The sequence below is a fragment of the Stegostoma tigrinum genome, chromosome 2 (genome assembly GCF_030684315.1).
Source record: "Stegostoma tigrinum isolate sSteTig4 chromosome 2, sSteTig4.hap1, whole genome shotgun sequence".
NCBI classification, from domain to species: domain Eukaryota; kingdom Metazoa; phylum Chordata; class Chondrichthyes; order Orectolobiformes; family Stegostomatidae; genus Stegostoma; species Stegostoma tigrinum.
Window position 1 is genome coordinate 113178985 of NC_081355.1, and position 20408 is coordinate 113199392.

Below are 20408 nucleotides of genomic sequence, written 5' to 3' on the forward strand. Positions count from 1 at the left end.
ATAAAAGACATGTATAGCACATCTATAAATTTGGTTTATGGTGTGGGCTAAGCATCGATGTAGGGGAGATGTTTCACAAGATGAAACAATTTAGGGTGACAGATCATAGTTTTGTGTTTTAATCTGCTACAAAACCTAAGAGGAATGACTTTTCTCAAAGGGTCATGACTACTACAAAGTGTGGTGGGTGCCAGAACACTGAAAAAAGTTGCAGATATACACAGATCTTTAATTAGTAAAGGTTTAAATAGTTGGGGGAGGGGGTAGGCAAAGTGGAGTTGAGACTGAGATGAGACCATCCATTATTGTATTGAACAGCAGAGTGGTGGGCAGCCTGAACTGCTTACTACTGCTACTACTAACATTCCATTCCAAGAGAAAATTTGGATGTAGCTTATAACATATACAGCCTCCATCCTAGACCAACCTGTTGAATAATAACTGAAGGAGCAGCAACCTTCATGATGGATATTGGAAGAAAGGACATGACCGCACCAAAGAAAGTGCAGAGGAGATTCCGGAGGATGTCGCCTGGGCTGGAGCATTTCAGCCATTACGACAGACCAGATAGGCTGGGATAGCAAGAATTACAGATGCTGGAGAAACACTGCAGGCCAGGCAGCATCAGAGGAACAGGAAAGCTGATGTTTTGGGTCGGGACCCTGAGAAGTCAGCTTTCGTGTTCCTCCAACTGCACACCTAGATAGGCTGAGGTTGTTTTTCTTTGAACAGACAAGGTTGAGGGATGACCAGATAGTTTGTACAAACTGAGTACAGATGTGCCAGATAGGATAAAATTTAAAGTAAAGGATAGATGGTTTATATCTACCGTTTAGATATAAGGGCATCACATCCTTATATAAGAAAGCATCATTTGACCAAGAGGATAGCGTGGGTATCTGAAACTCAATGACTGAAAAGAGTGGTAGGGGTGGGAGCTATCAGAACATTGCAAATATTTAGCTGATCACACGAAGCACCATAGAATATAAAGCTATGGGCCAAGTGCTGGAACGTGGGGTTAGAATAGGTCATGGTTTGATGCAATGGGCTGAAGGGCCTCTTTCTGGACTGTTAAACACTGTCTCACTTAGATTTCCAGTTATTGTAAACCAAGCATTACTAAGGCTCAGAATATTAAGGTGATATATACAAAACTGAATCAGATTTTATGCTGGAGACAGGTATTGGCATTGAGGCTTGAACCACTATAAATGACACCTGGAAGCTAGGTATCAGAGTGTGAACATGGAATTTAGTACCTAGTTAGATTGGATTCAGAGGGGCCAGCACTAGAAAATGTATGGGTGTTATGAGATGAAACAGATTTAAGTTCTTGCACAAAATTAATTGTGAACAAACTACAAATGAAATAATTACCCCTCCCCCTCCCAGTCCTGATGAAGGGTTTCGATCTGAAACGTTGACTTCCCTACTCCTTGGATGTTATCTGCCCTGCTGTGCTTTTCCAGCTCCGTACTTATTGACAGAAAATTAGAAATTACTTCCTGCAAAAGTCAAATTTCAAGTACATAACAAACATACACCAATGCTGCAATGTATCTGATGGTCACAATGCAAGCTCAAATTTCACTGATTAAACAACTCTAATCCATGTGCTAAATTCAGACTTACCAACAAATAAACCTCTAAATCCAGACTCCATTACGATTCTTTTCATTATTCTCCAGGTGGAGGTTAAAGTTTTTCGCGACTCTGGAAGATAAATTAATGATTACTGATATTTGACTGTACTGCATTAGATACAGATTTGATATTTTGAAGCTAGGAACATGATATACACATTAGAAGGCAACAGAAACGTCTTGTTGGGTTATTTGGCCTTTTGTAGAGATTCTGGTGGTGGAGTCTCCATGTAGGGAGGTTGAAGGATTTAACTAATAAGCGTATCAGCTTGACTCGGCACATCATTTGGCTGGACAGTAGATTTCAAACCTTATTTTACAACTTGAACTAATTATCCAGAACGGTAATGCAGGGCTGAGGGAGATGCTTAATGGTCAGAATTGCAGTTCTTTTGATAGCCATATAAAATGTGGAACTAAAATTCTATTATAGAATCATACAGCAAGGCAACAGACCCTTCAATCCAATGAGTCCATACCAAACATAATCCTAAACAAAAACTAGCCCCACCTGCCTACTCCTGGCCCATACCCCTCCGAATCTTACCTATTCATGTTTCTTTCCAAATGTCTTTTAAACATTGCAATTGCACCCACATCCATCACTTCCTCTGGAAGTTCATTCCACATATGTACCACTTTAAAAAATAAAAATTGTCTCATGTCTTCTTTAACTGTCTCTCCTCTCACCTTAAAAACGTGTCCCCTAATCTTGAAATCTCCCATCCTAGGGAAAAAAACAACTACCATTAATTCTATTTACACCCCTTATTATTTTTATAAACTTCTAAGGACACTTCTCCACCTCTGAAAAACATCCCAGCCTTACTTTATTACCCAAACCTCCCATACCTGGCAACATTCTGGTAAATCTCTTCTGAACCCTCTCCAGCTTGATATTATCCTTCCTATAGCAGTGCGACCAGACCTAGACACAGTATTTCAGAACAGGTCTCAATGCCTTGTACAACCTCAATATGACTTCCCAACTCCTATACTGAGCAACGAAAGCAAGTGTGCCAAATGCCTTTTTAACCACCCTGTCAATATGTGACACCAACTTCAAAGAACTATGTAATTGCATCCCTAGGTCACTCTGTTCCACAACACTACCTAAGGCCCAACCATTAAACGAATAAGTCCTGTTCTTGTTTGTTGTACCAAAATGCAATACCTCATATTTATCCAGATTGAACTCCATCTGCCATTTCTCAGCCCATTTACCCATTTGATCAAGATCCCATTGTAATCTTAGAAAATCTTCGTCACCATCTACTATACCACCAATTTTGGTGTCATCTGCAAACTTACTAACTATGCCTTCTATATTCTCATCCAGAACATTTACGTGAATCACAAACAAAAGAGGACCCAAATTTCATGGAGTTGTTTTGGAAAAGATGTGGAGAACTCTCTGCTATTCTAAACAACATTCCTGCTAACCTGAAGACTAGGAACATCTGGATGTTCATTTCATCGCCATTTGTGGGGAAAATAGCTGCACATTCTTACAGGAAGCGACTGTGTATACATATTGTTGCTGGACTAGTAATGGCAATGTTCTGGTGAGCAGGGTTCAAATTCCAGCACAGCGGATGGTTGGATTTTAAACTCAGTTAAAAAATCTAGAATGAAAACACTAAAAATCACAATGAAACCACAGTTGATTGTTGTAAAAAGCCACCTGGTTCATGAATACCTTTTAGGGAAGGAAATCAGCCTCCACATTACCTTAGACGCGCAGCAATGCGGTCAACTCTGAACTACTTTCTCAAATGGCAAAGCAACCCACTAAACTGTATCAAAACCATATAAAGTCTCAAAAGAAATGAAACAGTACAGACCAACTGGCATTGATTTTGGAAATGGTGCCCAAGTATATCTTGTACACAAAATCGGGACAAGTCCAGAAGTTCCAGTCTTCCCTTGATCAGCAAAAAAAAAGATTGAAGGTGTCATCAACAGCACTGCCAAACAGCTTCTGTGCAATGATGCCATTCAGCTCCTGAAGAAGGGTAATACCAAAAACACTAGCTGCTACTTTTCTCCAGATGCTGCCTGGCCTGCTGTGTTCTTCTAGCCCTCTGTCTGTCTACCTTGGATTCCAGCATCTGCAGTTTTTTTGTCTCTAGCCAAGCTTCTGACCAAACACGGACAAAAGAGCAGAAACCAGAGGGTACATGAGAGTGACTGCCCTTGATGTCAAGCCACATTTGATTAGAGTCTGACATTGAGGAACCAATGCAAAAGAAAAGTCAATGGAAAACAGGAGGGCTCTGTTGACTGAAGTCATGTCTAGCTCAAAGATAGATGGTTGTGGTTGTTGGAAGTCAACCATCTCAGCTTCAGGACGTCCCTGAGGAAGGGTCACCAAGCCCAAAATGTTAACGGATTTTTTTTTCTTCACAGATGCTGCCAGTCCTGCTGGGCTTTTCCAGCAATTTGTTTTCTTCGTTGCAGGAATTCTTCAGTGTACTGTCTTAGACCACACCATCATAAGCTGCTTCATCAATGACCTACTCTGTATCATAAAGTTCAGAAGTAGGGATGCTCACTGATCATTGCACTGATGCAGTACTATTTGTGACTCCTTGGATACAGAAGCAATCTATGTCCAAATGCAGTAAGACTGGCACAATATCCAAGCTTGTGCTGACAAGTAGCAAGTAACATTCATGTCACACAGTGCTAGGCAATGATCATCTCCCACAAAAGAGAATCCAGCCATTACTCCAAAACATTCACTGGCACTGCCCTCACCGAACCGCACCCAACCCCCCTCCCACTGTCAACATCTTGGGGTTATCATTGACCAGAAATCAAACTGGACGAACCATCTAAAAACTGTGCTGCGAAACCAGGTTGGAGGTTAGGAATAATTCACCACATAACTCGTCAAAACCTGTTCACCATCTACAAGGCACAAGTCAGAAGTGTGATGGAATACTACTCACTTGCCTGGATGACTGCAGCTCCATAAACACTCAAAGTCTGACACCATCCAGGACAATGTCACCATTTTAACTGGCACCATATCAACATTCATCTCCTCTAACATCTCAGCAGCAGTAGTGTGCACTATTTACAATACCTACTGCTGACATTTACCAAAGATCCTTAGACAGCACCTTCCATACAAGCAACCATTACCATCTAGAAGAGCAAAAGTGGCAGATGCATGAGAACACCATCACCTGCAAGCTCCCCTTTATGCCACTCACCATTATGACACAGAGATATTTTGCCATTCTCTCGCTATCACTGGGTGAAAATCCTGACACTCCCTCCTAAGCAGCAATGCAGTTGCACTCACATAAGTGTACTACAGTGGTTCAAGGCAATAAATTGCTGACCCAACTAGCAAAACTTACATCCTTTGAATGAATTTAAAATAAAACAGGGCATTAGTTCCCTCAAGCTGTTTTGATGGTTTCTGATGAAAGATCAAGGATCTGAAATATTAACCTGGATTTTTCAGTAAGTTAGGGTAACTTGGGAGCTCTTTAAAATAGCATGATTCCAGGATTCCCAAAGCCAGTTCCAGGATTTCCAATTTTTGGGAATGCCTTTTTATGGTCCTTCATAATTTTCATGGAGTTGTGCCACTTTTTTTCTTAAAAATTGTATTGTCCATGGCATCTCAGAACGATTACGGACTGTAGTCAAGAAAGGAAGCAACCTTTTGAAAGCTAATTTGTATTCCTGGGTCAGGTTATGCCTCTCCCATATCTATTATACATTCATCACCGCAATGGCCCCTCATGCCAGCCCCTGAGGGCCCACTCCCATGTCAAGCTGTAGCACATCAATACCCATTCACGACTATACATTTCCATGAAATGTCTCCCATAGTAATAATGAAATAAATAGAAAGCTTATTAAAAAGGTTAAATCTACCAATCATTTTCTACTTACTACACACCAGTAAAATTGCCAATCATCTGGACTGTGAGTAGCAGAAAATAAGTCAAACAAAAGTCCTGAGTCAAGCATAACTCAAAGTTACATACGCATTGCGTTCAGCTCTCCAAGTTCAATTTGTCTGCGGGTTTTCACCACATCAAATGGTAAAGTCAATACAGCTGCAATCTGAAAGAAACGATCATATTGGCAACATACTACAGCATTCATTCCTATTCTCATATAATTGATTAAGCAAAGTTTAAATTATTTTGAGAAAATAGATATCAGTTTGTGACTGGTCTAAAAGAAAAGTTGGTGGAAGTAAATCTGCTACAAGGTGCATCCTCCCATCCATCTACATACACACAAACTTAGGTTGCTATGAAACACTTTTTAATAGGCAGAGTAGTGGCTTCATTATGGGCTTTCTACCCTGCAAGAAGTCGGCTTTGTGCACCAAACAAAAGGGCACAGAAATCTAACCTGTAACTCACTTTCATTTTGAAGTTTTATGGTGCCCTGCCAACTTGTTAGAAAGTCGTGGTATGAATACAAAATTTGGATGGGTCACTTGTGCTGGAGAATGCGGAGTTCCTAGGGTATCGTTACATCAAAATGTCCCTACTACCCATCATTACACCATCTTATACAAGTTGCTAATGTAACAAGTACATTAAGAAGGGAGGGAGACAGAAGACAGGAGACTGCAGGCCAGTTACCTCAGTCGTTGGTAAGATTTTAGAGTCCATCATCAAGGATGAGACTGCAGTATACTTAGAAATGCAAGGTAAAGACAGCCAAGTCCACTCGGCTTCATCAAGGGGAGGTCATGCCTGATAAATGTGTTAGAATTCTTTGGGGAGGTAACGAGCAAGTTAGACAAAGGAGAGCCGGTGCACATGAACTGTTTGGATTTCCAAAACGCCTCTGACGAGGTGCTGCACAGGAGGCTGCTAAATAAGATAACAGCTCCTGGTGTTATGGGAAAGATACTGACATGGGTAGAAGATTTGCTGACTGGCAGAAGGCAGACAGTGGGGATAAAGGGGTCCTTTTCAGGATGGCAGCCAGTGACAAGTGAAGTTGGGACTGTTACTATTCATGTTACACATCAACTATGTGGACAAAGGAACTGAGAACACTGCTGCTATGTTTGCAGATTACATAAAGATAGGTGAAGGGGCAAGTAAAGTTGAGAAGTGGGGAGGCTGCAGAAGGATTTGGACAGGCTAGGAGAATGGACAAAGAAGTGGCAGATCTAAATGTGAGGTTATGCACTTGGTAGGAAGAACAGAAGCACAGACTATCACAAATCTAAAGCACAAAGGGACTTAATCCTAGTTCAGGATTCTCTTAAGGTTAACATGGAGGTTCAGTTGGCAGTTAGGAAGACAAATGCAATGTTAACATTCATTCCAAGGCGATTAGAATGTAACAGCAGAAATGGCCTGCTAAGGCTCTGGTCAGACCACATTTGGAACATTGAGCAGTTTTGGTCCCCTCGTGTAAGGAAGGATAAGGAGGGGGTCCAGAGTTTTACAAGAACGATTCAGGGGATGAAGAGGACACTGGGTCTGTGCTCAATGGAGTTTAGAAGGATGGGGGGGGGTAGAATCTGTTACTTACAGAATGCTCAGGAGAAGATATTTCCACCAGTAGGAAAGACTAGGACCTCAGAGGGAAGGGAGAACTCATTAGAACACAGGAATTTCTTCAGCCAGAGGTGGTGAACCTGTGGAAACCATTGCCACAGAAGGCTGCAGAGGCCAAGTCTTTAAGTGAATTTAAGGCAGAGATAGACAGGTTCTTGATTGGTGTAGGGGGATCAAGGGTTATGGGAGAAGAAAGGAGAATGGGGTTCAGAAACATAACAGCCTTAATCAAATGGCACAGCAGACTCATAGAACATAGAACAGTACAGCACAGAACAGGCCCTTCAGCCCACAATGTTGTGCCGACCATTGATCCTCATGTATGCACCCTCGATGGATCAAATGGCCTAATTCTACTCTTATGTATTTTCTTTGGATGGGCAGTAGTAGTGCATACAAGCTTAATATAATCATGAAAATAACAAAGAAACTACCAGATTGTCCTAAAGCTGGTGACCAGAAGGTTACCTGGAAGTCTAAAAAAAGGGAAGGTGAGAGTAGGGCTTAAGCCTTAAAATTAATCCGAGTTGAAATTACAAAATGCATTTTTCCCCATGGTGTATTCCATTTCAGGCAGGCTATACTTCAGACATACGCTAAGGAAATTTTACCACATTATCTTTAGCACTGTAGATATTATACAATGCAAACTGCAAACAAAATACAGAGTTTAAATTTTACAATCTAATTGCAATCTTTACTGTTTCAACATACCATTCCTGTTATGAGCATTCCAATAATTTGCTGCTCTACTACAAAAATGATATCACACTTGGATTCACACCAGCTTTGTAAAGCACTAAGAGATGCAATGTCAGATCTGTTTATATATGACCAACTGTATTTAACCTCCTCTTAGCATGGTTCTGAAGATACAGAAGTTAAAACACAAGCTGTCCACCCAAACCTACAGACCAATACTCACTACAGAGTAATGTGACCTTTAAAGGACAAAAACTTGGTCAGCAGTTTTAACATTACTTTCTGTTGTAATGTTTAGTACTAATAAAAAAGTTAAAATCTAGCTTTGTTACCGTTAGTTAAGTTGCAATCAATTACATAGGTTTTGAAAAGATTTTCAGTTTTTGATTAGAAGTGTTTTCACTGGTGATGTTCAGAGTTGACCTTGGACAAAACTGAATACAATTTAGTAATTTCTGCAATGGCTTTTACCTGTTGCAGTGTGTGATGTAAGATGCATGATTTCATATATTGTAATATCATTTTTGAGGCCGGATTTTGAATGAGTAGTATGAAGCTTTTTGGTCTGTATATGAGGGTGTTTAAAAATTAACTTGTCAGTATTTCTGCAGCCTTTTTTAAAAGAAGCAAAAACAGTACGAGAGAAACTTCTTGAAGTGGCCATGGTAAATTGTTTATTTTGGGAGAGTTGTTCAAGCAGACAGGGTAAATACTGAAGAGTATGAGCCTGCTTTCAATTAGAAGAATCTGGATTTTTTTTTGTCAGGAGAAACACCCACAGCTTGTAAAGCTTTTAGTTTCAATTCATAGAATATCTAGTTGAAGTTGGTTTATGCAAGTTTCTTCTAGAGAAAGGAGTTAATTTTGAAAAGTTAGGCAATAGGTTAATGCATTGTAACAATTTTAGTTTCAAAATTCCATATGAGAAGCATTTGTTACAACCCTAAAGGGTTATTCAAAGCTGCGAAAGTCTAAGCTCAGTTGTATGGCTATTCTCAAGGAGGAGGCTATCAAACTTTAAAAATCAGAAGTTGACAGGATCAATTCAGTAAAACGAATAAACATGATAGAGAGAAGACTTAGCTGCAAAGTACTGAGGTAGATGGCGTATTGCATTGTAATTGTATTTGAAATCTTTCAATTTGTCTCATACATAAATAGCTTGGTTTATTAATTTTATCTGTTCTTTTGGATAATAAACTTTGGTTTTACAATTAAAACATGTATTAAAACAGTATTGTTTGCTTGTGTTTCATTGAAACACAATCTTGTTAAACACAAGAAAATTGATCCAGCAAGTTAGACTTCAAGCTGGGATCGGACTTCTCCAATTGTAAGATCAGCTGGTATCATAAAAATTGAAACTGATTCTGGTGCTAACAAAAGAAAACTTCCAGCGTCCTGTAATGATGTCACTAAGCAAACTATCATGAATAATTCTCAGACAACAAACCAGGACCTGATTGTCTTTCACTTTCTGATCATTTTAGAGTGTAATGTAAAGATGGGACATACAAACATGACGAAGGTAGCCAACATGTCAAACATAAAAATTATTATAATGTTGAAGGACATCTTTAACATGTTATGGAATTTGGTATTCCGTAATATATAAAACTAATTTTAGAGAGAGTTGCAAGAGTTATTTAGCAATAATTATGAATTGGAAAATATCATAAACCTATGTAGACCTCATTCATCAAAATTTTTTTTAGAGTGTTCTGTGGGTTTAATAGCACATTAAAGCATAAGTAGTCTTTTTTTTTTTACTTACAGCAACTTTCTATTTCACACCTAAAATGATGCCATAATGTTGACAATCTCGCTGCCATTAAAAGGGGAAAATCTGGGCTACTGGTCTTCAAATGTTGAATTTATGAATGATGAGACCACATCTAAAAGATACAGTTGAATTTTAGACATCCCAATGTGGAATCGCATCAAATTTCTAAACAGCAATTTCAGCAGAAATACTAGGTAAAGTGTGTAAAAAGGTGCTTTTGCCATTTATAAAGAGCATTTCAATATTTTTCTGTATTTTGCATTCTGGACTAGAATGGAAAATGACGGCTTTAAAAACCAAGTGGAATGCTGGAATACTGTGGAATGGATTACTACACTTTTTAAAAGGCAAGTTATTAACACCTGCTGTACGTTGTCTTTACACTGCTGCTGAGGAAGGTTAGTTACAGACAAACTTGGACCAGGCTGTGTGCACAAAGTGAGATTTGGCTGGCCATGAGTAGCTGATTGGTCTAGAGAGTGGGAACCAGTTGTTGGTAAGAAAAGCCTTCTGCCTGCCAGCAACCAATTCAAGTAGCTGAAAAACATGTGGCTATGAACGATATGGTAAGAAGCCTTTGGACCTTTGAAAGGAGGTGGTTGCTCTACCTCTCTGCACTAAACAAAATCTAAATCAGAGGAAAGATCATTTATTTCCCTTACCAGTTGCTGTTACCTGTAGCTTTTAATCAAGAGACCTTGTAATTTTGTGAACCAGCCACTCTGTATCTCTTGCAATAAAGTGAAAACGACAGAGAAGACAGACTGACAAATAGCAGTGTCCTGACAAGCAACAAGATTGTCAGTGAGCCCTGTGGAAAGTGGTCCACTGAATTGCCTTCCAGGTTTTCTTTGCCATCCATAGTACCAATGTTTTTCTATCTGTGCGTATGCATAGGGGCAAGTTTTATAAGGCAGTCAGCATTTTAATGAGTAGAGTTGTATGTTAATTGTTCAAAGGTCTTTACCTGTAGCTAGAATCTTTATTTGTTACAAATAATAATTCTTGTTAAGTACAGAAACCTGGTGCATGGTTTCTCTTAGCATCTGTCTAACAGACTGGTAAATTGGACAATTGTGTGAGCTTTGATAAAATCTTTTAACTTTTGCAATGACACTAGGAATAGCAGTACGTCATTTCCACTGTATTCCCCCAGCAAGGTGTGACATTAGGAATTACATTACCCTATGGATTAGACCTGTTATAGTACACAAATCAAGAGAATATTCGCATATTCCAGCTACCTATCACTAAAGATATTAATTCATTCTCAGAAGTCATAGAAAACTGTGAAAAAGGATTTTGGGATGCAAGATGCACAATTCTGAAACATTTATACCAGATATTAAACAACGATTGTGCTGAAATGTGGTAGTCGCACATTCGTTTTCCATAGGAAAAAAATCAGGATCAATTATGATCAAATAACGACACTGTGGACAACCTCTCAAGCAACTTCAGGATTCAGATTGCCATTTTGCATCAACATCCTTTCAGACTATATCAGGCTTTCAAATCTTTTGAACAACATGCTAAAATACACTAAAACACTTAAGTATTTCAACACAAAACTAAACCGATAATTCTCTGAAGTACTAATGGGCATTGAAAATGTTTTAAAGGATGTTATATTTCGTTGTAGTTATTAACTATTTAATTTGTATATAATAATCTTTCTCTTGCATAAATATTTAAGATTAACCACAATTGTACAAAAATCATGACCTCTAAAATGTTGAATAGTAAATAAATACTTTGTTAGTACAAGTTTATGGAGAAAAACATCTGGTTTCAACTTGTTATCTAAAATTACCAATTACACCCTTCAGTAATATTTACATAACTAGAATCAGACTTACTGCGCCTGATGATGCTCCTGAGGAAAAACTGATCGTTAATGTAGGTTCACTGATATTGTATTTCTTGCATAACTGGCTCTTCAGCAGCTCATAATTAAACCAGTAAATTGCTGTGGGGGGACACAGTTGAATTAAAACTCTTGCAAAGCTCTCCATTTCCAGGCAACACACCTTCTCATTACACACCAATCACACCCTAAAAAAAGTGCATGTAGACTAATGTGGAAATTCACCAGTTATTTTTGATTCATCAAGTGTTTTGTTTTCAGGCAACTGCTAAATATAATTTAATTGCCAAGAAGAAATGAAAACAGCTGTGCATTTAACTTTGTAAATGGTCAACATTTGATTCTTACACTGCATTACTGACCTAATAACTTACAGTCAGCACCGCAGCAAACATAAGCAATGGCGTCACTTGTCTCAATAGAAATCAAGTGCACTCCTTCCGGATAAAATAATGAAATGTCAAATTGAAAAAGTATTTAATTAAGAGGCATCAAGTGGTGCTGTAGCTGAATCAAAGTTAGAGCAATGAGAGATAAGGCACAGAACAGAAATTGAGATTCTGCACAGAAAGGAAAATAATAAGCAAAGGTATTTCTTTCGATATAACGTGTCAGATCAAACCTGACAAATGAAATGTGCCAAAATGACTGGCATCACATTGTGTTTATCTCACTGCCCTGACCATACCTTAAATAAATCTAAATTTTGCACTAAGAACCATCAATAAGGGGTTAATGGATGGCGACATAAATTTTAATTTAGACAATTTATTGCACAAATTTTAAAATATGTTCCTAAAAGAATAAAACAAAAGAGAGAAACTAGCACTATTAGGAGCTTTTTCAATCCATGTCTGACCTGTTACCCTGATTATTTATGGCTTTTGGAGTCAAACTGAGGATTCCTGGAGCTAGACCCACCTAACTGTATGCCACTGTGACATCACCTCTGTTCAGTCTTTCCTGCTGCTGGGACAGGATATACCCAAGGATGGCGATGATGATGGGCATGGCTAGATGTTGACTTTAAGGTATGATTCAGTGAGAATGACAGTCAGTGATCAGTGATCAGTCAGTGGGACAGCTCTCCCAATTTTCCATAAGTCTTCAAATATTAGCATGGAGTGAACTTTGCAGGATCTGTGTGTATCACCATTAGTTCCAATGCTTTGGTCAATGCTGGTTGGTCTATCTGATTTCCTATCTGTTATCAGACTTTGTAGTAATTAGGTACAACTGAGTAGCTTACTAGACTAGTTCAGGGAGCATTTATGGCTCACCACATGTTTCTGTGGCTTGGGAGTCATATATACGGGCCAATGAGGTGAGGATGACAGATACTACCGAACCAGATGGGTTTTTATGGCAATTGCCAATGGTCTTACAGTCACAACTAGACCAAAATTTTAAGTCCAGATTTAGGAACCAGATTCAAATTTCACTATTCATCATGGTGGTATTCAAATTTATATCCACAGAGCTTTAGCCTCAGTCTCTGGATTATTAACAAAGTGACTGGAACACAACATCATTACCTCCCTACAAACCATTGCCCCTCTACTTCATACTACTCAGTCTAAAGCTTGCATACTGTTCACAATAAACCTAACTTAATGGTAGCATTCTCCCACATAAGTGAGCAACCAAATCTCGAAATTAAATTTGTGTCAAAAGGGAGAACAAGAAAATCAAGCTTTTCGTTAACCACATTAGGAAAAGCAAAGAAGTTACTGCAATTAAACTTAAATTGCTAACTACAATTAAATTAAATAAATTCAGAGTTAAATAAACTTGTCTGTTGAGTAGTACTGTGAGGGGAATTGTATATTTATGTAAATATCATTACCTACAAAGACCAGAGGATTGTGTAACAGTAGATATCCCTGTTCAAGTAACAGAATAAAATGATAGAAGTTCTCTGTTCAATCCTGCGCCTCATCACATTTATCCAAGATTTGGATGCACAAAAATACCGGTTTGTGGATTTGAGAGATGGTTGAGACATGGGAATGGTCAAAAATGTTTAATCCAAGTAGTGTATCTAGTTTAGAAATCAAACGTGGCACAGGCACCCAATTTCTGCTACATCATGCAATTTATCAAACAGCCCTCCTACTTCCATGTTATCTGTATGAAAATGCTTATCTAAATCCAGTGCTTCTTAAGATTTTGTGACAGGTAGATGGTGTGTGGGGGAGAAAGGGTGGAATACGATGGATGCCACCAGGCCCAGAATGATTGTGAGAAGGTATGCACATTTTCAACTTCTATTTGGTTACTTTACTGATGAAGAAGAAATGTTAAAAAAAATGTTCTCTTAATAGAGTAAGTTGGTGGTATAGATTGTAAACAATGTATGTAGAAGCATTATGTTTGATAAACTACTTTTCTCATCCTCAAGCTTTCTCACATTGTATAACATCATGCTGCCAAATAGCAGTAAAACCGTTCCGCAGGGCAAAGAAAATCACTTTCCCCTCAATGACCAGAAGTCATACCCAAAATCATTAATTAAGGAGGATTGTGGATGGCTAATTATGTCTGCTTCAGTTTGTAATTTGCCTTTGTTTACCATTTATATTTCTTGCAACAAAAATATCCATTTCTAAATCAATAATTTCAACAAATTAGTTTGAAAGATTAAAGTTGTTTTGGTACTTATTACAAAGGTTTTTGTTGCAAAAGAGGTAGTAATCTCAGGATTACTACCAGTGCCACGTGCTAATCAGAGCAGAAATGAAAGAACAGGCAGGATAAATGAGTGGCTTAAGAGATGGTGCAGGAGGGAAGGGGTCAGATTTTTGGGACATTGGGACTGGGACTGGGACTGGTTCTGGGGGAGTTGGGACTATTACAAATCGGACAGTCTAGACCTGGGCAGAACTGGATCCTATGTCCTAGGGGCTGCTTTTGCTAACTCTGGTGGGGAGGGTTTAAAATAACGTGTTGGGGGATGGGAACCAAATGGCGAAATTAGTGGACGGTAAGCAGGTAGTAACTAAAGCCTGTAAGGAAATAGATAATGAAGTCAGTGTGACTAAGAGTAGGCAGAGGGCAGATGATGAACACAGAGGGACAGGTGGTCTGAGGTGTATTTGTTTTAATGTGAGAAGTGTAGTGGGTAAAGCAGATGAACTTAAGGGCCTGGGAGTATCATGTTATTGCTATTACTGAGGCTAGGTTGAGGGAAGGGCAAGATTGGCAACGAAATATCCCAGGTTATAGATGCTTCAGGCAGGATAGAGAGGGAGGTAAAAGGGGTGGAGGAGTTGCATTACTGGTGAAAGAGGATATCACAGCTGTGCTGAAGGACGGCACTATGGAGAACTCGAGCAGAGAAACAATATGGGCAGAGCTCAGAAATAGGAAGGGTGCGGTAACAATGTTGGGGCTGTACTGCCGGCCTTCCGACAGTGAGCGTGGGATAGAGACACAAATATATAGACAGATTATGAAAAGATATAGGGGCAACAGGGTGGTGGTGATGGGAGATTTTAATTTTCCCAACATTGACTGGGATTCACTTAGACTTAGGGGTTTAGATGGAGCAGAATTTGTAAGGAGCATCCAGGAGGGTTTTATACAGCAGTATGTACGTAGTCCAACTCAGAAAGGGGCCATAAAGGACCTGGTGTTGGGGAATGAGCCCGGCCAGGTGGTTGAAGATTCAGTAGGGGATTACTTTGGGAATAATGATCACAATTCCGTAAGTTTTAGAATACTGATGGGCAAAGACGAGGCTGGTCCTAAAGGAAGAGTGCTGAATTGGGGGTGGTGGAGGCCAACTATAGCAAAATTCAACAGGATCTGGGGAATGTGGATTGGGAGCAGCTGTTTGAGGGTAAATCCATATTTGATATGTGGGAGGGTTTTAAAGAGAGGTTGATTAGAGTGCAGGACAGATATGTCCCCGTGAAAATGAGGGATAGAAAGGGCAAGATTAGGGAACCATGGATGACAGGTGAAATTGTGAGACTAGCAAAGAGGAAAAAGGAAGCATACATAAGGTCTAGGTAACTGAAAACAGATGAAGCTTTGGAAGAATATCGGGAAAATAGGACCAATCTGAAATGAGGAATTAAGAGGGCTACAGGGGATCATGAAATATCTTTAGCAAACAGGGTTAAGGAAAATTCCAAAGCCTTTTATTCATACATAAGGAGCAAGAGGGCAACTAGAGAAAGGGTTGTCCCACTCAAGAACACAGGAGGGAAGTTATGCGAGGAGTCAAAAGAAAACGAATGAGATTCTTAATGAGTACTTTGCATCGGTATTCACTGAGGAGAGGGACATGATGGATGTTGACGTTAGGGATAGATGTTTGATTACTCTAGGTCAAGTCAGCATAAGGAGGGGGGAAATGTTGGCTATTCTAAAAGGCATTAGGTTGGACAAGTCCCCAGGTCCAGACAGGATCTATCCCAGGTTACTGAGGAATGCGAGAGAGGAAATAGCTAGGGCCTTAAAAGATATCTTTGCAGCATCCTTGAGCATGGGTGAGATCCTGGAGAACTGGATAATCGCTAATGTTGTCCCTTTGTTTAAGAGGCGTAGCAAGGATAATCCAGGAAATTACAGACTGGTGAGCCTAATGTCAGTGGTGGGAAAGCTGCTGGAGAAGATACTGAGAGATAAGATCTATTTACATTTGGAAAAAAATGGGCTTGTTAGCGATAGACAGCATGGTTTTGTGCAGGGAAGGTCATGTCTTACCAACTTGACAGAATTCTTTGAGGAAGTGACAAAGTTGATAGACGAGGGAAAGGCTGTCGATGTCATACACATGGATTTCAGTAAGGCGTTTGATAAGGTTCCCCATGGTAGGCTGATGGAGAAAGAAAAGTCGCATGGGGTCCAGAGTGTACTAGCTGGATGGATAGAGAACTGTTTGTGCAACAGCAGACAGAGTTGTAAGAGAAGCAAGTTTCACAAAATGGAGAACTGTGACCAGTGGTGTTCCACAGAGATCCGTGTTGGGGCCACTGTTGTTTGTGATACACATAAATGATCTGGAGGAATGTACAGATGGTCTGATTAGCAAGTTTGCAGATGATACTAAGATTCGTGGAGTAGCAGATAGTGAAGGTGACCATCGGAGGATGCAGCAGAAGATAGATAGGTTGGAGAGTTGGGTGGAGAAATGGCAGATGGATTTCAATCCAGGCAAATGCGAGGTGATGCATTTTGGAAGATCCAATTCAAGAGTGAACTATATGGCACATGGAAAAGCCCTGGGGAAAATTGATGCACTGAGAGATCTGGGTGTTCAGGTCCATTGTCCCCTCAAGGTGGCAACGCAGGTGGATAGAGTGGTCAAGAAGGCATACGGCACGCTTTCATTCATCGGACGGGCTTTTTTGAGTACAAGAGTTGGCAAGTCATGTCACAGTTGTATAGGACTTTGGTTTGACCACATTTGGAATACTATGTACAGTTCTGACCGCCACACTACCAAAAGGATGTGGATGCTTTGGAGATGGTGCAGAGGAGGCTCAGCAGTAGGTTGCCTGGTATGGAGGGCACTAGCTATGAAGGGAGGCTGAGTAGATTAGGATTATTTACATTAGAAAGATGGAAGTTGAGGGGGGACCTGATTGAGGTCTACGAAATCATGAGAGGTATAGATAGGGTGGATAGCAAGAAGCTTTTTCCCCCCCCAGAGTGGGGGGAGTCAATTACTAGGGGTCACGATTTCAAGGTGAGAGAGGAAAAGTATAAGGGGGATATGCATGGAAAGTTCTTTACGCAGAGGGTGGTGGGTGCCTGGAACACGTTGCCAGCGGAGGTGGCAGAGGCGGGCACGATAGTGTCATTTAAGATGTATCTAGACAGATATATGAATGGGCAGGGAGCAGAGGGATACAGATCCTTGGAAAATAGGAGACAGGTTTAGATAGAGGATCTGGGTTACGCAGTCTTGGAGGGCCGGAGGGCCTGTTCCTGTGATGTAATTTTCTCTGTTCTTTGTTCAAATATAGAAGCACAGAAATTAGGAGGAGGAGATCATTTTGCCCATTCTACCACTCTATCATCTGATCCTGCTTTCTTGCCATATCCTTTGCTCACTTTAGCCCTAAGAGCCACATCTAACTCCTTGAATATTAAATGTTTTGACTTCAACTGTTTTCTCTGGCAGAAGATTTCACCAGCTTGCTGCTGTGTGAATGAGGAAATTACTCCTCAAAGTCCCAGTGGCATAACTCTTGTTCTGACTTCCCCTTTCCGCATTTACCCTCTGTAGTCCTGTTAGAATTTTATAGGTTTCAATGAGATTCCCCCTGATTCTTCTAAACTCCAGCAAATACTAATACTCTAGTCTCTCTTCATAAATCAGTCTTGCGATTACACTTAAAGGACACAGCCAATTTCCTGCTGTTTTACTTTCATCAAAAGACAAAAAAGGACTACTAATAGACTGAAAAAAATTAAAATAAAAACAATTTATTTCTCTCAGGGATGAGTGTGCCTTTTTTTATAGATGATTCAGATCTATCCAGGCAACTGTAGGTGAAATAATTTAATATCTTAAACTGAAATAATGTACCAAAGTCAAAGACAATATATATCTTAAATAGCTTTACTGTGCAAATCCCCTTGTATTTACACCAATTCTTACTTGAGCAAAGAACACCAGCATTACCGAGAGTTTAAATAGTTGCTGATAGAAAATTGACCAGCATTGATCATGTTAATTTTCCTTTCAATAGTTTTCCTTCCCTGTTCCTACTCAAACATCTTCCTGACATTTAATCTACCATTGGTTTAGCTTACTTAACTACCATGCAACACTTTAGTTTCACTTTGATCTGATTATTTGGATGAGACATTAAGCCAAGGTCTGGCCGAATAGGAAAAGATCCTGTTGCTGTTATTCAAAAAGACAAACTTTCTTAGTTTCTTAATCAACATCTATTTCTCAAGCAATATCACCATAATAGATTTTTGATCACTTATTTAAATTTGTTTGTGGGACCTTGTTATAATTATTAATGTTATACCAGCTTAATGCTGTTGTCTCTGAGGGATCAAGGCACAAAATGGAAAGTGAGATAACACTGTGTGAAGCTGGATGAACACAGCAGGCCAAGCAGCATCAGAGGAGCAGGAAAGCTTGATGTTTTGGGTCAGGACCCTTCTTCAGAAATAGGGGAGGGGAAGGGGATTCTGAAATAAATAGGGAGACGGGGGGCAGATAGAAGATGGATAAAGAAGAAAGGGTGAGAGGAGACAAGCGGGTCAAAGAGGTGGGGTTAGAGCCAGTGAAGTTGAATATAGGTGGGAGGGGATATGGTTACAATGGGTACCTGCATGGGCCCAAGCTATGCCTGCCTCTTTGTAGGGTATGTGGAACAATCCCTCTTCCAAAGCTACACTGGCCCTATCCCCCATCTCTTTCTCCGTTACATTGATGACTGTTTCCATGCTGCCTCGTGTTCACGAGGAGCTGGAACAGTTCATCCACATCACTAACAGCTTCCACCCCGAACTTAAGTTTACGTTGGCCATCTCTGACAACTCTCTCTCCTTCCTCGAGCTCAGTCTCTATTGCTGGCATCCACCTGGAAACCGACATCCACTTTAAGCCTACCGACTCCCACAACTATCTAGAATATTCTTCCTCTCATCCACCTTCCTGTAAAAAGGCCATTCCCTATTCCCAATTCTTTCACCTCTGCCGCATCTGCTCCCGAGATGAGGCATTCCACTCACGAACATCCCAGATGTCCTCTTTTTCCAAAAGCTGCAACTTCCCCTCCACAGTGATTGAAAATGCCCTTAACCGTGTCTCCTGCATTTCCCGCAACTCATCCTTCACACCCCCTATCCGCAATAATAACCAAAACAGAATCCCCCTCATCCTCACGTACCACCTGACCAACCTCCAAATCCAATGCAGCATCCTCCAATATTTCCGCCATCTGCAATCTGACCCACTACCAAAGACGTTTTTCCCCTCCCCACCCTTATGTGCTTTTGGAGGGACCACTCTCACCGTGACTCCCTTGTCCGCTCCACACTCCCCTCCAGCCCCACCGCCTCCAGCACTTTTCCCTGCAACCAAAGCAAGTGCGACACCTGCCCCTGTACCTCCCCCTCACCCCCATCCCAGGCCCTAAGACGACTTTTCACATCAAACAGATGTTCACTTGCACATGTGTTAGTGCGATATACAGTATCCGCTGTTCCCGTTGTGGCCTCCTCTACATTGGGGAAACCAAATGGAGGCTTGGGGATCCTTTGCGGAACACCTACGCTCAGTTCGCAACAACCAACTACACCTCTCAGTTGCAAACCATTTCAACTCCTCTCCGCACCCCCCCTCCCCTGCACCCTCTCCCCCCCAGTCCTTGGATGACATGTCCATCCTGGGCCTCCTGCATTGCCACAATGACGCCACCCAAAAGATGCAGGGACAGCATCTCATATTTTGCTCGGGAACCTACAGCCCAATGGTATCAATGTGGACTTCACAAGCTTCAAAATCTCCCCTCCCCCGACCACATGCCAAAACCAGCCCAGCTAGTCCCCGCTCCGTAACCATTCCACCTACCTCATTCCCCAACCGCATCTCTTACCCACTAACCTCATCTTGCCCCCTTGACCTGTCTGTCCTCCCTTGACTGACCTACCCCATCCCAAACTCCCCACCTACATTCACCTTCACTGGCTCTAACCCAGCCCCTTTGACCTGTCTCCTCTCACCCTATCTTCTATCCACCTCCCCAGTCTCCTTATTTATTTCAGAATCCCCTTCCCGTTCCCCCATTTGTCCCAACCCGAAACATCAAGCTTTCTTGCTCCTCTGGTGCTGCTTGGCCTGCTGTGTTCATCCAGCTACACACCATGTTATCTCA

At 40.7% G+C, this 20408-nt stretch overlaps 1 protein-coding gene across 8 annotated transcripts in view; it reads right to left on the bottom strand.

Annotated features, from left to right (window-relative positions):
* LOC125462205 (probable mitochondrial glutathione transporter SLC25A40) overlaps window positions 1-20408 on the bottom strand; it is a 65060-nt gene that overhangs the window by 1961 nt on the left and 42691 nt on the right. For 7 of the 8 annotated variants that reach the window (XM_048551943.2, XM_048551936.2, XM_048551964.2 and 4 more), the window contains exons 8-10: window positions 11546-11655; window positions 5657-5735; window positions 1636-1716 (exon numbers count right to left, since the gene is read on the bottom strand). In XM_048551943.2, the coding sequence (XP_048407900.1) occupies window positions 1636-1716; window positions 5657-5735; window positions 11546-11655 (270 nt within the window). The remainder of the gene's footprint in view (window positions 1-1635; window positions 1717-5656; window positions 5736-11545; window positions 11656-20408) is intronic. The other variant, XM_048551999.2, reaches the window with a different exon arrangement.